Source organism: Chionomys nivalis, chromosome 11 (assembly GCF_950005125.1).
Source record: "Chionomys nivalis chromosome 11, mChiNiv1.1, whole genome shotgun sequence".
NCBI classification, from domain to species: Eukaryota; Metazoa; Chordata; class Mammalia; order Rodentia; family Cricetidae; genus Chionomys; species Chionomys nivalis.
In genome coordinates this window covers 13,361,821-13,376,189 of record NC_080096.1, presented here as the reverse complement: position 1 = coordinate 13,376,189, position 14,369 = coordinate 13,361,821, and the positions used below count along the sequence as shown (strand labels likewise).

General features: G+C 45.3%; 1 protein-coding gene across 8 annotated transcripts in view; it reads left to right on the top strand.

Moving 5' to 3' along the window:
• The window catches only part of Ubr4 (ubiquitin protein ligase E3 component n-recognin 4), a 118,495-nt gene that overhangs the window by 5,922 nt on the left and 98,204 nt on the right, over nucleotides 1-14,369 (top strand). For all 8 annotated transcript variants that reach the window (XM_057784324.1, XM_057784323.1, XM_057784320.1 and 5 more), the window contains exons 2-15: nucleotides 2,028-2,125; nucleotides 3,557-3,660; nucleotides 4,392-4,521; nucleotides 4,628-4,767; nucleotides 5,547-5,649; nucleotides 5,783-5,924; nucleotides 6,067-6,191; nucleotides 9,322-9,446; nucleotides 10,024-10,083; nucleotides 10,165-10,355; nucleotides 12,214-12,313; nucleotides 12,435-12,572; nucleotides 13,116-13,233; nucleotides 14,158-14,345. In XM_057784324.1, coding sequence (XP_057640307.1) covers nucleotides 2,028-2,125; nucleotides 3,557-3,660; nucleotides 4,392-4,521; nucleotides 4,628-4,767; nucleotides 5,547-5,649; nucleotides 5,783-5,924; nucleotides 6,067-6,191; nucleotides 9,322-9,446; nucleotides 10,024-10,083; nucleotides 10,165-10,355; nucleotides 12,214-12,313; nucleotides 12,435-12,572; nucleotides 13,116-13,233; nucleotides 14,158-14,345 — 1,762 coding nt within the window. The remainder of the gene's footprint in view (nucleotides 1-2,027; nucleotides 2,126-3,556; nucleotides 3,661-4,391; nucleotides 4,522-4,627; nucleotides 4,768-5,546; nucleotides 5,650-5,782; nucleotides 5,925-6,066; nucleotides 6,192-9,321; nucleotides 9,447-10,023; nucleotides 10,084-10,164; nucleotides 10,356-12,213; nucleotides 12,314-12,434; nucleotides 12,573-13,115; nucleotides 13,234-14,157; nucleotides 14,346-14,369) is intronic.

Here is a 14,369-nt window from a genome sequence, read left to right as displayed (position 1 = left end):
TCTCTGCCAGCCTGGTCAACAAGAGCTAGTTCCAGGACAGGCACCAAAGCTACAGAGAAACCCTGTCTCGAAAAACTGAAAAAAGAAAAAAGAAAAAAAAAGAAGAAAAAGCCGGAAGGTAGACAAGAGAACTCAAGTGTGTTGGTGAATGGAAGGGTGTAGTGGGGAGCCTTAGAGAGGGAGGAGTGCTACTTGGAACTAGCTTTCTGTTTCCCTTGTCTTTACCTACCATGATAAACAGAGGAGTGTGACTCTGTGGTCAGGACTACTCTTCTAATAAGGGTCTAATCTTTGCTACACGCTGATTTAATCCTCAGACAGCAAAGCACTTGCAGTGCCAGACTCCAGAGAGTGTTTTGAAGTGATCCATCACTGACGTTGGCACTTTCCAAACACAGACCTGGCATTTCGGCTCTTGTATTCATTTGGCAGGAAGATAAGCCTGCTGGTGAATGGATCAACTCTGTTTACATTTCTCTTGCTGGGTGGATACTTTTTGCTAGGGATGAATTCACTGAGGAAACGATTTAACTATCTCTCTGCTCTTTGCATCTAATAAGATACATTTTGTTCTTTTCTTTGCCTGCCTTAGTTCATGGTTTGTGCCTTAGCTTCTTATTTGATAAAGTGACTTAAATGTATCCAGCCTTTAGAGTGCGTTGGGCTCCATATATTCGCAGAAGAGGACAATTCCTGAGCTAAACGCAGTGATGAGGTTTGAAAAGGGACAAGCTATTCTGTTGCCATATAGTGTTAGCCTCCGTGAAGGGATCTGGACTTGGAGGAGGCTGTTGCTGTGGCAGTGGGTGTTGGCTTTAGGAGACTTCTTGCTGTGAGCTGTTGATTTTTTTTTTTCCAAGTCCCTGTGCTCTGTTGTAGTTGGTCTTCAGAATGGATTACTTTCATCTGCTTCTGTTACTAGTATTGTGAGTGCCCTAGCCTGTCCTCTTGATCGTCAACAATTAAGGTGTTTTCTAATGGGTAATATAGAACAAATTGGTAATGTAATTTGGGCTGTGTGTGTATGTGTTCTAATGCTAGGAGCCAGGGTTTTGTCACTGCCATAGCCTCAGCCTTCTGTTATATTTTCACATGTGTCTCCTTGCTTCTGTTTTGTGTGTGCTTGTGGGGAGTGTTGGGGATGGAACACAAGGCCCCATACGTTCTTCTACTGAGTCACATCTCCAGCTTCTTTTTAACTTTATTTCTGAGACAGGGTTTCACTATGTAGACGTGACTCGTCTAGAACTTGCTATGTAAATCAGACTGGCCTCGTGCTCACAGAAATCTGCTTGCCTCTGTTTCCTGATGGTGGGATTAAAGATGGGCGCTGTCATGCCCTGCTCCAACCTCCCCCCCTTTTTTTAAAACAATTTCTGAATTGATAAATTGTTTCTTGCCAGGTGATAGTGACATATACATTTAATCCCAGCACTTGGGGAGGCAGAGGCAGGTGGCTCTCTGTGAGGCCAGTCTGGTCTACAGAGTGAGTTCCAGGGCAGCCAGGGATGTACAGAGAAACCATGTTTCAAAAAAAGAAAAAAAGAAAAAGAAAATATTTTTTCTTCGTTAGCCTCTTCTTACTAAGTCTGATTTCTTTTTTTTTTTTTTGATTTTTCGAGACAGGGTTTCTCTGAAGTTTTTGGTGCCTGTCCTGGAACTAGCTCTTGTAGACCAGGCTGGCCTCGAACTCACAGAGATCCGTCTGCCTCTGCCTCCCGAGTGCTGGGATTAAAGGCGATTAAAGGCGTGCGCCACCACTGTCCGGCCTAAGTCTGATTTCTTAAACAGGATAATTACAGTTATTCTCTAAGCTTTTTTGTTGTTTGTTTTTATGGTGCTGAGGCTGTACCCAAGGCCTTGTGTCGCAGCACCATCCCCAGCCCACACATTGAATATAGGAATAAGTAGCCATTTCCTTTACTTCCTACCAAGTAGGTTGCTGAAAGGACGGAATAAGGCAATTTTTAGAGGGATGTGGGGCACGTGATGGGTATGGATTGTTGGTGACATTCTCTTCCTTGCAGTGAGTCAGAAATCCTGCACCACGAGAAGCAGTATGAGCCATTCTACTCATCCTTTGTCGCACTGTCCACACACTACATCACCACGGTCTGTAGCCTCAGTGAGTATGCCTGCCCTGTTACCCGGTGAGGGCTTGTGGGGTGGGGGTGGGGAGTAGTCTCTCCTTGAACGCTAAGCTAATGAAGTTTTGTTTGAGCAACTCCCAGGCTGTTCAGCTGTGAATGGGAGCAGCTGTTGATCTTCCCACTTTCCTACCCCAGGAAGGAGTGCATAGACCTTTCTAGGGCCTGCCACAGGATCTGGAAAAGTGCTGGCTTTGTCACCTGCCTCATAGCCATGAAGCCAGGCCCATTTTTCTTTTTAATCAAAAGAACTTTTAAAAAAAAAAAGTTTTCTGCATTTCCATTTTATGTTATTCTGTGCTTGCTTTCCCTGTTTATTTTATTTTTTTAGGTTTATTTTTATTTTTAATTATGTGTATGAGTGCATGTCCTTCTGTGGGGATGTGCACATGAGTGCAGTTGTTCTTGAAGGTCAGAAGAGGGCGTTGGAACCCCTGCAATTGGAGTTACAGGTGTTTGTGAACTGCCTGTTAGGAGTGTTGGGAATCAAACTTGGGCCCTCTGCAAGAGCACCACAATTGTTCACTGCTAAGCTGTCTCTCCAGCCTCTTCTTATATATAATATTAGTGCTGCCTGGATGCACACAGGTGTGGATCCATTCACTGGAGCCTGCCAGAGGCCACACCCCTAAAGAAAAAAAATGACTCTTTCATCATTTATCAGTAATCCTTCAGATGGGACTGGGGCCCTGTTAGCCCCTCCCCCATTCCTTTCTGTATTCATTGATGAGACTTATGGCCCAGGCTGGCTTAGAGCTCACCAGGCAGCCCAAGCTGGCCTTGAACTGGCCTGGAGTCACAGCATTGTTGAACTCATATATACACACGTACCTGCTAGCAGACTGATTTATTGAGGGCGATGCTGGTAGGTATGACTGGGTTAGTGCCCCTAGGAGGTTTTTGCTCCCTGGATTTTGTGTGAACATGAATCTCTTGTGTTCTTTGGTATGGGAAGAGATTTGACCTTTGTTCCTTATTTGCAATTACTGCCCTAGCAGAGGTCTAGGTTTAGTTACCAGCATCCATGTGGTAGCTCACAATCATACCTAACTTCAGTTCCAGGGTGGGTTTGACACCCTTTTCTGACCTCCACGGGCGCTAGGCATGCACATGATGCATATACATATGTACAGGCAAAACACTCCAAAACAAAATAAATAAGCCGAAAAATATGCTGGGATGGTATTTCCCCTTACAAAGCGGCCTAAGGATTAGATGAGTTGACACATTTGAAGTGCAGGAAGTGTGGTGTGTTTCATCTTAATATCTACTAAATACTAGTTAGCTTTTGCCATCCAGGGAGATTGCTGCTAAGAATGCAGAACCTGTGAGCTCAGTGCTTGTTCTGCTGCTGTGTTGCATGTGAGGCTGACCTGTTGCCAATTAAGTGACTGTTTTTGCTTTCTCAGTTCCCCGGAACCAGCTTCAGTCGGTGGCAGCGGCCTGTAAAGTCCTCATTGAGTTTTCTCTCCTTCGTCTGGAGAACCCGGACGAGGCATGTGCTGTGTCCCAGGTGAGAGGAGAGGGTCCATTTGTGGCCCTTATTTTAAAACCAGCTGTAAGTATGGGAACTGGATGAATGGTGTCAGACTAAGGTGGGTAAACCTTTTCTGAGGTTGATCAGATAGTTGTTTGTGGGCCATACTGTGTCTCTTGCAGCTTGCCAGCAGTCTATGCTGCAAACACAGGAATGGAAATGAATATGCTGTATCCTGCTGGCTGTAGACAGGTTAGAGTCTCCCAAGGATGGAAAGTTTCTGTATTTGTAAGCAGGTAGCAGTGAAAAGGGTGTGCTGTTTGACAAGTTGGCAGGCTTGGAAGAAAAGGGACCACGCCTTACCATACTCTGGCTATGGCTGATTGTTGCCATGCAGGAATGGATACATCAAGCTAGCCTGTTGTGGATAATTGAGACTCATAAGGAATCTAAGTTTGTTTTAAGGCCTTCTGTTTTTACAAAGCAGCTGTAGTTGAAAACAGAAAACAGTTATACAGTCTGTGAGAATAAGACATTTGCAAACTGATTAGCTCTCAATGACCTCAATTTGAGATCTCTGCCTGTGTATTTTTCACTGAAGTTATGTTTTTTCTCCCCCCCCTTCTGGGGGCCCCCGGGACTGTGGTACATTCCCAGCCCTTCACACGGCAATTATTTGTGTGCACCTAACTCAGACCCCGTACTAGTTAGACTTCGCAAAGTACAGAATTGTCTAAAAGACATATGTGGATATGTTTTGTTTTCAGAAACACTTGATTCTGCTGATCAAAGGCCTGTGCACTGGCTGTAGCCGACTAGACAGAACGGAAATTATCACCTTCACAGCAATGATGAAGTCCGCCAAGCTTCCACAAACAGTGAAGACGCTTTCAGATGGTGTGTGCCTGACACCCCTACTTACATGACCCCCTCTGTGGCCACTGTTGCCTTCTGTTGGTATTCTCCTCATCTTTCCCCCCCTTTTCGTTTCTGAATTTTGTAGTGGAAGATCAGAAAGAGCTGGCGTCTCCAGTAAACCCTGAGCTAAGGCAGAAGGAGGTACAGATGAATTTTTTGAACCAGCTCACCTCAGTTTTTAACCCTAGAACCGTACCATCTCCTCCCATTAGTCCACAGGCTCTGGTGAGTTCTTTACCCAAATATCCTCATTTTCATGGAATATGTTAAGATGATAGAACTGAGAAAAGATTATATTTTACTTAAAAGATACAGCCCCATTCCCCTCCCCCCCGCCCAAAAAAGCCAGTGGGTGGTGGCATACCTCTTTAACCCCAGCACTTGGGAGGCAGAGGTACGGGGTTCTCTGAGTTTGAGGTCAGTCTGATCTACAGAGCAAGTTCCAGGACATCCAGGGCTGCACAGAGAAACCCTCTCTTGAAAACAAAACAAGATACAGTATACCATTTTGATCAGGAAGGGAGCAAACAGGTGATGATAGAGCCATAAAACTTTATTGTCTGGTGATCTTGTAGACATCTTGGTTTGTGTAAGTTTACTCAGGTACTTGTCCAATGACAGAATCATGAGACATTTCTTAGACTATATTCCCACCGTTAAGTGACGGGCTTTGGTGGAAGAATATACAAAACAAATCATACCAAATGATTTGCCTCCCATCTTCCTTCGTGTGGTTTGGACCGTTTGCGGGTCATTCTCTCGTGCTTTCCTCAGTGTGAATGCCACAGAAGCATATGCAGTTTTCCTCACAAGGCTCCACTCTGGTGTAAAACATGCAGTTCATGAGCTGTTTATGTCTCAACTTCGCTTGTATTTTCTCCTGGGTCAGCAGTTTCTCACTTGTAGCTGAATGTCCAAGCATTTCTAAGGAGCTGCCTTGTTGTACCCAGCAGGGTGCCTGGCAGCAGGCAAGTGGTCATGCTAGGGCCTGTGTTTCTCTTCAGGTGGAAGGAGAAAATGATGAGCAGCCATCCACAGATCAAGCCTCTGCTGTCAAGACCAAGAACGTGTTCATAGCTCAGAATGTGGCTAGCCTTCAAGAGCTTGGTAGGAGCCCGTCTACTGTTAGAAAGCTGATCTATATGCTTGCCCAAACATCTTGCCTGTGCTTCTTCCATGTGGAGAAGAACCAGGCTTCAGACAGAGGCCCATTGGACAGTGTGTCTTTTTGTTAATCCAGGTGGCTCAGAGAAGCTGCTCCGAGTGTGCCTGAACCTGCCGTATTTCCTGCGCTACATCAATCGGTTCCAGGATGCAGTGGTAGCCAATTCCTTCTTCATCATGCCTGCAACAGTAGCTGATGCCACTGCTGTTCGCAATGGGTAAGTTGCTCCTTGACCTTGTACTTCATTCTAATCCCAAGGGATAGAGCTGGCTAGTCTTTACCCGTGCTGGTTTTCTTTATTAGACTATAGAAGCAAGTGATCCTAGAACCGTTGCTGATCCTCCTCTGTTGTGTTCCAGTTTTCACTCACTAGTGATTGATGTAACCATGGCCTTGGATACCCTTTCTCTACCTGTGTTGGAACCCCTCAATCCTTCACGTCTGCAAGATGTGACAGTTCTCAGCCTCAGCTGTCTGTATGCGGGTAAGAAGTTATGTCTGCTATAATTTTCTTTAGTCAAACATGGATTTGATTCGAGGAAGTCATAAAAACCCTGAGAACTCCATTCTCCTTCCTTGGCACCCTTACTTCTGAGACTATCTAATATCACATATAGGCCAAGGGAAACTGTTACAGGCATTGAAGTGACCCTGCTGTTTAACTGCTGGCCTCAATTTTGTGTGTGTGTGAACGTGTGTATGTACAGGTGTGTGTGTCCGTGCACATATATGTGAGTGCATGCGGAGACCAGAGGTCAACTTTGGGTGTTGTTCTTTACTAGCTGTCCACCTTCTTTTTTGCTTTTTTAAAAATTTATTTATTTATTTATTTATTTATTTATTTATCTCCACCTTCTTTGTTGAGACAGGGTCTCTTTTTTTTTTTAACATTTTTTTTAATTGATATTTATTGAGCTTTACATTTTTTTCTCTGCTCACCTCCCTTCTCTCCCCTCCACTCTTCAATCCTCCCCCAAGGTCCCCATGCTCCCAGTTTACTCAGGAGATCTGACACAGGGTCTTTTACTGACTGAGAGCTCACCAAATAGGCTGGTCATCAAGTCTCTGGGAGCCACCTGTTGACCTCCTCAGTGCTGAGATTACAAGCATACCCCACTTATGCCTGGCTTTTTAAAATGGGTTCAAGGGCTGGAACTCAGCTCACAAGGAACAATGCTCCCTAGAAATCATGGAGAGCAGAGGGCTAAGTGGAGTAACATAAAGCAGAATGCAAGGGTACAGATCAAGGAGAGGCTGAGTCTTGCTGTGAGAGGATTTGAGGATGGCTTCTGGGGAAAGCTGGCACCTGTGTAGATGAAGAGTGTTCTTTGTGTTTTCATACAGCCCCTTTCCTACTGTTAATCAGGTTCCCTCAGAAGTGGAGCCTGACAGCTGGTGGTGTGAGTGTGTGTTCATTCCTGTGTGCTTGCTGTTGGTGAGCACATTGTAGAGGCCGGTCAGTGTCAGGTGTCTTCCTTTTTTGCTGTCTGCTTACTTACTTATTTATTGGTTTTCCCAGGCAGGGTTTCCTCTCTGTACCATGTTCATATCTGGGCATGGATCTCCTAGAATTGGAGTTACAGGCAATTATGAGCAACACATGGGTGCTGGGTATTGAACCTGAGTTCTCTGGAGGAGCAGCCAATGCTTTTAACCATTAAACCATTTCTCCAGTCCCCCATCTTTTTTTTTTTGTCCCTTCAAAAATTTAGATTTATTCATTTATTGTTTATGTGTATGTGTGTCTCCCGAGTGCTGGAAATAATGTTGTGCACTGGCACACCTGGCCTTAGATTTTCTTTTAAAGGTGTTTGGAATGAGCAGGCACTGCACGGTTTCCACATGCTTCCTTTGAGACTCATGGTGCCCTACTGATAGTCCATCCATTTGTTGTCACCAGTAAGCCACCACTGACATAGGTGTTAGCACAGATTCTAATCGGTCTTAATAATAAAAACCCAGAGTCAGATATTAGGGGCCGAGAGCTGAAAGATCAGAGAAGCAGAGCAGCCAGCCCCTAGTTCTTACCTTTACAAAATCCTCAGACTGAATGGGGTATCCTGTCTGTACAAGTCTTCAGACTGAATGCTCAGACTAACTGCAGTGAGCTCCTGTCTCTTCCCACCTTATATTCCTCTCTCTGCCCAGCCATATCCCTTCCTCTCTCCACCTCCCAAATACTGGGATTAAAGGTATGAGCCAGCATTGCCGGGCTCTGTTTCTCTTTCAGACTAGATCAATCTTGCGTAGCCCAGTGAAGCCTTGAACTCACAGAGATCCATCTGCCTTTGCCTCCCGAGTGCTGGGATTAAAGGTCTGCACCACCACTGCCTGGCCTTTATGGCTAACTAGTGGCTGATCTCCAAGCAAGCCTTATTTGTTAGATCACAAACAAAATATCACCACACATGTGAACTAATCCATAGTTCTATGTGTGTGTGTTTGGGGGCTGTATGAGTATGTTCCTGTGTGTGCTCACGGGTGTGCTCATCTGAGCCTGTGTCTTTAGGGGCTTGAGGTTATAATAATCAGGTGTGTCTTCCTCTATCTTTTTGTATATTTTTTGAGATAGTATCTCCCAGTAAACCCAGAATTCCTTGTTTGCATAAACAAGGCCAGTGAACTCCCAGGATCTTTCTGTCTCCATCTTCCCTAGTTTTGGGGTTACAGACATGCACTGTGTACCAGGTTTCCATGGGTGTTGGGGATCTTTATTCAGGTCCTCATTCTTTCATAGCCAGCGTTGGCCCAACCGAGTTATCTCCTACTCTCCGTAGGCCTCTTTTTGTGTGGTGTGATTTTGGGTTTTCATAAACGTATAATATCATGTTTTACTGTTATCACAGCAAGCAGAATAGTCACTGCCCCAGATATCCCCTCTGCTGCTCCTTTTATCTTGTATTCCTCTCTACCCTTCACTAACCATTGGACTTCTTACTGTCCCTGTAGTGTTAGCCTTTCAGAATGTTGTGTCATCAGTGTCATATAGGATGGAGCCTTTTCACACTGGCTTCTTTTACTTAGCAGTGGCCATGGCCTTTCTGTGTAGTGCATCCAATTTAGAGAGAGGGAAGGAGGGAGGGAAAAAGGGAGGGGGAGAGAGAGATACGTTGGGGATTAAATCTATGACCTCACTCATGCTAGGCCTAAGTGTTATACTTCTGAGTTTATATATGCCACCTTCTTTTTATTTTTTGAGACATGGCAGCCAAGTTGCCTATACTGGCCTTGAATTCACTCTGTAACCCTGGCATGACTTGAGCCTCAGACTCCTGCATGTTGTGGTTATAAGTATGTACAGTGTGTACAACCATGCCTGGCTTTGTCTGTTCATCTTGAAGGATATCTTGCTTGATTCCATTTGTTGGCGGTTACAAATAGAGCGTCATTAAATGTTCATGTGCAGATTCCTGTGTGGTGTGGGCTTTTCTCATTTGGGAGAGTAGCTAGGAGTATGGCTGCTGGATTATGTGGCAGGACTGCATTTACACTCGACCTTTGGAGTTCTTTGAGGAATCGAATAATGGAATTGTTTGTGGCTAGTGTGTTTCATCTTTGTATCTTGGATTTGAGGCCGTTCCCCAAGATTGAAATCTGTGCCTGTTCTTTTCCAGGTGTGAGTGTAGCCACCTGTATGGCCATCCTTCATGTGGGTAGTGCCCAGCAAGTGCGGACAGGGTCCACAAGCTCCAAAGAAGACGACTATGAAAGTGATGCAGCCACTATTGTCCAGAAATGTGTAAGTCAAGTGTCCGGTGACATGGAAACCTTGACTGTTAACATGTGGGAGTGTGGCTTCTTTTCTTGATGGAGGAAAAGGCTTAGGGTCTCCACACTCCTTCCCTGGACAATGTTTCTAAGATGGATTCAGCCAAGGTATTCTGCATATTTGCATCCATAAATGCTCCCCTTTCTGTGTTGTGTTGGTCTTGTTGCAAACACAGTAAGTTTGTGGCAGCCATAAACCTTGGGAAGGATTGACATTTACTCAGTGAACTGTTTTGGGTTTACTGGGTGCTGATGTATTTTCAGGCAGGACATAGCAAACAAGGTTTTGCTGTAAGTACATAAAAGGAATTAGTTGGGATGGGAAGCTGGCTGATGCAGGGCTGGGCATATGGGAACACCTAAGAAGGTGTCGTGCACTGAGAGAGATACAGGTAGTTCCCCGTGAGGTCAGAAACTGATGGTGGTAGGTCACCGAGTGACCTGATGACAGTTATACTTCTTCCAGTAAACTGGCTCAGGTTGTAAGGTTTAGATTTGTGATGATGACCTGAGCTGCTCAGATTGTATGTCTGTTTGTTCCTGGGCAGCTTGAGATCTACGACATGATCGGACAGGCAATCAGCAGCTCCCGCCGTGCTGGTGGTGAGGTAAGAGGCTTGTGTGCTGCGCTTACCTTCTGTCAGGTGTGATTTTCCCCGCTGATGTTTGGTTTTGTCCTTTCTCACCAGCATTTCCAGAACTTCCAGCTGTTGGGCGCCTGGTGTCTGCTGAATAGCCTCTTCCTCATACTGAATCTCAGCCCCACTGCCCTGGCTGACAAGGGGAAAGAGAAGGACCCATTGGCTGCTCTCCGAGTCAGAGACATCCTTTCTCGTACAAAAGAGGGAGTAGGCTCTCCCAAACTGGGGCCTGGCAAAGGGTATGTGTCTGCCTCTGGCTCCACTTCTGGATGCTGTGCTCTGTTCCTAGTTACAGGGCTCATGAGCTGCTGACCCCACATCAGAACTTGTGTGTTTGCTTTGGTGCTGTAGATTGTAGCCAGGGTCTGTGTGTGCTGTGCACACCTCGTTCCAAGGGTTCAAGTTAGCCTCTTGCTCTAGCATCTATGTAGGTTAGTTCGTTTTGATCCCATTGCCTCATTTTTGAGAGACAGAAAGATTATATGATGTGTGTATTTAGTTTCCAACAAGTTCATATCAAAAGATGAGATATGTGTTGGGTGGTGGCACATACCTTTAATTTCAGAACTTGGGAAGTGGGAGATAGAAGCAGGCTGACCTCTGTGAGTTTGAAGCCGACCTGCTCTACAGTGTGAGTTCCAGGACAGCAAGGGCTACATATGACCTTGTCTTGGGCAGGTGGAGGGTGGTGGGGAGGTGAGTGGCACTTGCTGGGAAGGAGATAAGGAGATAACAGTGAATGTTACCTGTTGCTCAGGTGGTTCCTTCAATTGAGACATTGCTGGATTTTATTTATTCTTTTAATTTCTTTTTTTCTTTTTAATTTTATGTGTTTATTACTTGTAAGATTTATTTTATATATGTGAGTGTTTTGCCTGCATACATATATACATACCATATGCGTGTCTATTAACCACAGAAGTCAAAAGAAGGCATCAGATCTTGTGGAACTGGACTTATGGATGGTTGTGATTCACCGTGTGGGTGCTGGGAGATCTTCTGCAAAAGCAACAAGTGCTTTAAGTGCTGAGCTATCTCTCTGTATTTGTATGGGTGTTTTGCCTATGTGTTTGTGCCTGGAGCCCAGAAGAAGGCTTCATAGCCCCTTGATCTGGAGCCACAGATGTTATATAAGTTAAAAGCCATAAATTATAACATGTGGGTGCTGGGTATAACCTGGCTCCTCTGTAAGAGCAATCAGTGCTCTTATTTGCTGAGCTACCTCTCCTTCTCCTCTTTGTTCTTTTTTCCCCTCTGAGACAGGGTCTCTGATAGCCCATCCAGCTTCACACTTGTGGTGTAACTGATGACCTCGAGCTCCTGATTCTTCTGCTTACGCTCCCAAGTATTGGGCTTTCTAGGAGTCTGTTATCACACCCATTTTGGATTTTATTCTCTAAGTGGAGAAATAACAGTGGTACTAGCAAGTCCATTTTGGATTGTCATAAGTCTTGTGAAAAAAAGAGGCCTGAGCAAGAGGTTAGCAGGAGTTGTGCTGTGTTTGGAAAGGAATTGTTTAGGTCGATGTGGAAGTAGGTTAAGCATTAGTTTCAGCAGGCTTGGTGTGACATAAAAAGTGTTTGGCCTGGAGCTAAGGAGCTAGAGGCTTGTGCAGTCATGAGGACCTGCGTTCAATTCCTAGAACTCGAGTACCTTATAACCCCAGCACAGGAGAGGTAGAGATGGGAAAATCACTCAGGTTTACTGGGTATTGCCCTGAGGAACAGCATCCAAGGTTGACCATTAAAGGTTTGGCCTTTGTGCACATTGGTGTGCATGTACACACACACATTTTGCATGAGCATCTGGGTTGTATAAGTGCATTGAAATAGGGACTGTTGGGTTAGAAGCAGATTGGGCTGGAGAAAGAGAGGAGTAAGATTTTTCTTTTGTTTGTGGTGAGTTTAGCTGGTGGCTAGGACTTTGTTAATGAGCTGCAGTGCTGGGGTGGTTTTTATGTGTATAGTACTCAGTGGAAATGTTTGTAGATCCTTTAAAGAGGTCTGGGATGCCAGAATGGCAAGATAACAGCCATTTCTGAGGTTGTGTTTCATTGCTAAAGATCTTAAGGTCTGTGTTCTGTTTTCATTTGTATAGGCATCAGGGATTTGGAGTGCTCTCAGTGATCCTGGCAAACCATGCCATCAAGCTGCTGACATCTCTGTTTCAGGACCTGCAGGTGGAGGCGCTCCACAAGGTGAGGTGGCTCTTCTTTGGAGTCTGCAGATCGGTTTGAGGTTCACTCGGCATGCATCAGTGAGGGTTCTTTCTTAACAGTGTAATAGGACTAATGCACCTCTGGGTTTTGTTGTCTTCAGGGCTGGGAGACAGATGGTCCCCCTGCAGTCCTCAGCATTATGGCCCAAAGCACCTCCACACAAAGGATTCAACGGCTGATTGACTCTGTCCCGCTGACTAACCTGCTCTTGACTTTACTTTCAACTTCATACAGAAAGGTGGGTGAAAATCAAGCTACTCATAAGTTGGAGTGAGGTTGACAAGAGCGTGGTATTTATCAATGCAGACTGTGGTGATAGTTCTGGAAAGGAACCCTCCCTAGAACCCCTCTCTCCTCCCTTCCTGCCTCCCTTTCTGGGCTTGCATTCCTGCACTCAAGTGATCCTCCTGCTTCAGGCTCCGTGGATTACAGGCACATGTCACTGTACCCAGCTTGACAAAGACAATAGTCCTTGTAGCTTTGGAAGCAGTTATTAAATGCCAGTGTTAGATCTATGTTGACCCTTGGTGACTTGTGGTGACAGTTCTGGAGCAGAAGCGTGGTGGACACTCCAGGAATGCTCCTTTACATCCCTTGGCCATGTCTCCGGTTTTGAGTGCTTATGTAAGATAAAGCAGCTAGAGTCCTGCATGGGGAGCATTTGGGGAAACCTGATTTGAAAAGCAACTGAGACACGGAGACGCTTGTAGGTCGTCAAAGAGATTAAATTGTTCAGCTCTTTTCTGGATTCATCTTTTCTGCAACCTTGTGGTTTCCTTAGGCATGTGTCCTGCAGCGGCAGAGGAAGGGCTCCATGAGCAGTGATGCCAGCGCCTCCACCGACTCCAACACATACTATGAGGATGACTTCAGCAGCACAGAGGAGGACAGCAGCCAAGGTAGTCAGAGATAGCCCTCTAGTTGCTGTGCTTCTCTGTCTCACCTTCCTGGTTGCCTTTGCATTTATGTGTTTTCAGAGATGACATGCTCGAGGGGCAGGGAGTGCTGGGAAAGTGCTTGCCTTGAACGTGTGATGGATTGGGTTAGCGTCCCAACCTGGTAAACCAGGTGTGGTGCACTCACCTGTTATTCCAGCACTAGGGAGGCAGGAAGAGGGGTGTATATGTTCAAGGTCGTTATTGACTGCTTTAGTGAATTAGAGGCCTGCCTGGGCTACTTGAGACCTTTTTAAAAAATAATAAGTTGAGTGTATTATACTAAATGATAAATCTTGCTTTCAGCTAAGCCCATGCAGCTTTTCATTTCTGCCAGAATCAAAATACATCTCAGTTGCTCATGTTTCCTCCTTTGTTGGCCCATGCTGGGATTTCTGCTCTCCCTGTGCAGGACAAAAGGCCATGTGGCAGGGATTTGGTTTTACCATGGGTTTGTAGCTTAGGTATGAATAGGGCAGAACTGAAGACTTAGTAGAGAAGATAATTCTCCATTTCCCTTCCATGGTCAAGTTTGTGGGACAGTATGGCACACCAAGGGATGTGATTCTTAGCATCTTGGGCATGCAGCTGGTGAGACTTGGTTGCTCTTGTAAATGTTTGGCTTTTTTTCAGGCAGGTAGATAAGAAGAAATGGTTTCTCTTCTGTTGTTGGACTCCTTAAAAAAAAAAAATCAGTTTCACTACACCATAACTAACGTATAATAAGATGGAAACACTTTATGTATCCACTTTGTCGTCTTGGCGGGTTGACAGGAGCAGTCCCCATCCTTGGCATCAGCATGTCGTGGGGTCTTTTGTCTTGAGCACTTTTAAAAAACAGGTTCACACATACAGAGATGGTTATTTTTGTGACTTTTCTCTTTTCAGATGATGACAGTGAGCCTATTTTGGGGCAGTGGTTTGAGGAGACCATCTCTCCCAGTAAAGAAAAAACTGCACCTCCACCCCCTCCACCGCCCCCTCCCCTGGAAAGCTCTCCTCGGGTTAAAAGCCCCAGTAAACAGGCCTCTGGTGAGAAGGGCAACATCTTGGCCAGTCGCAAAGATCCTGAGTTGGTAAGAGTAGATTCTGAGGTTCGG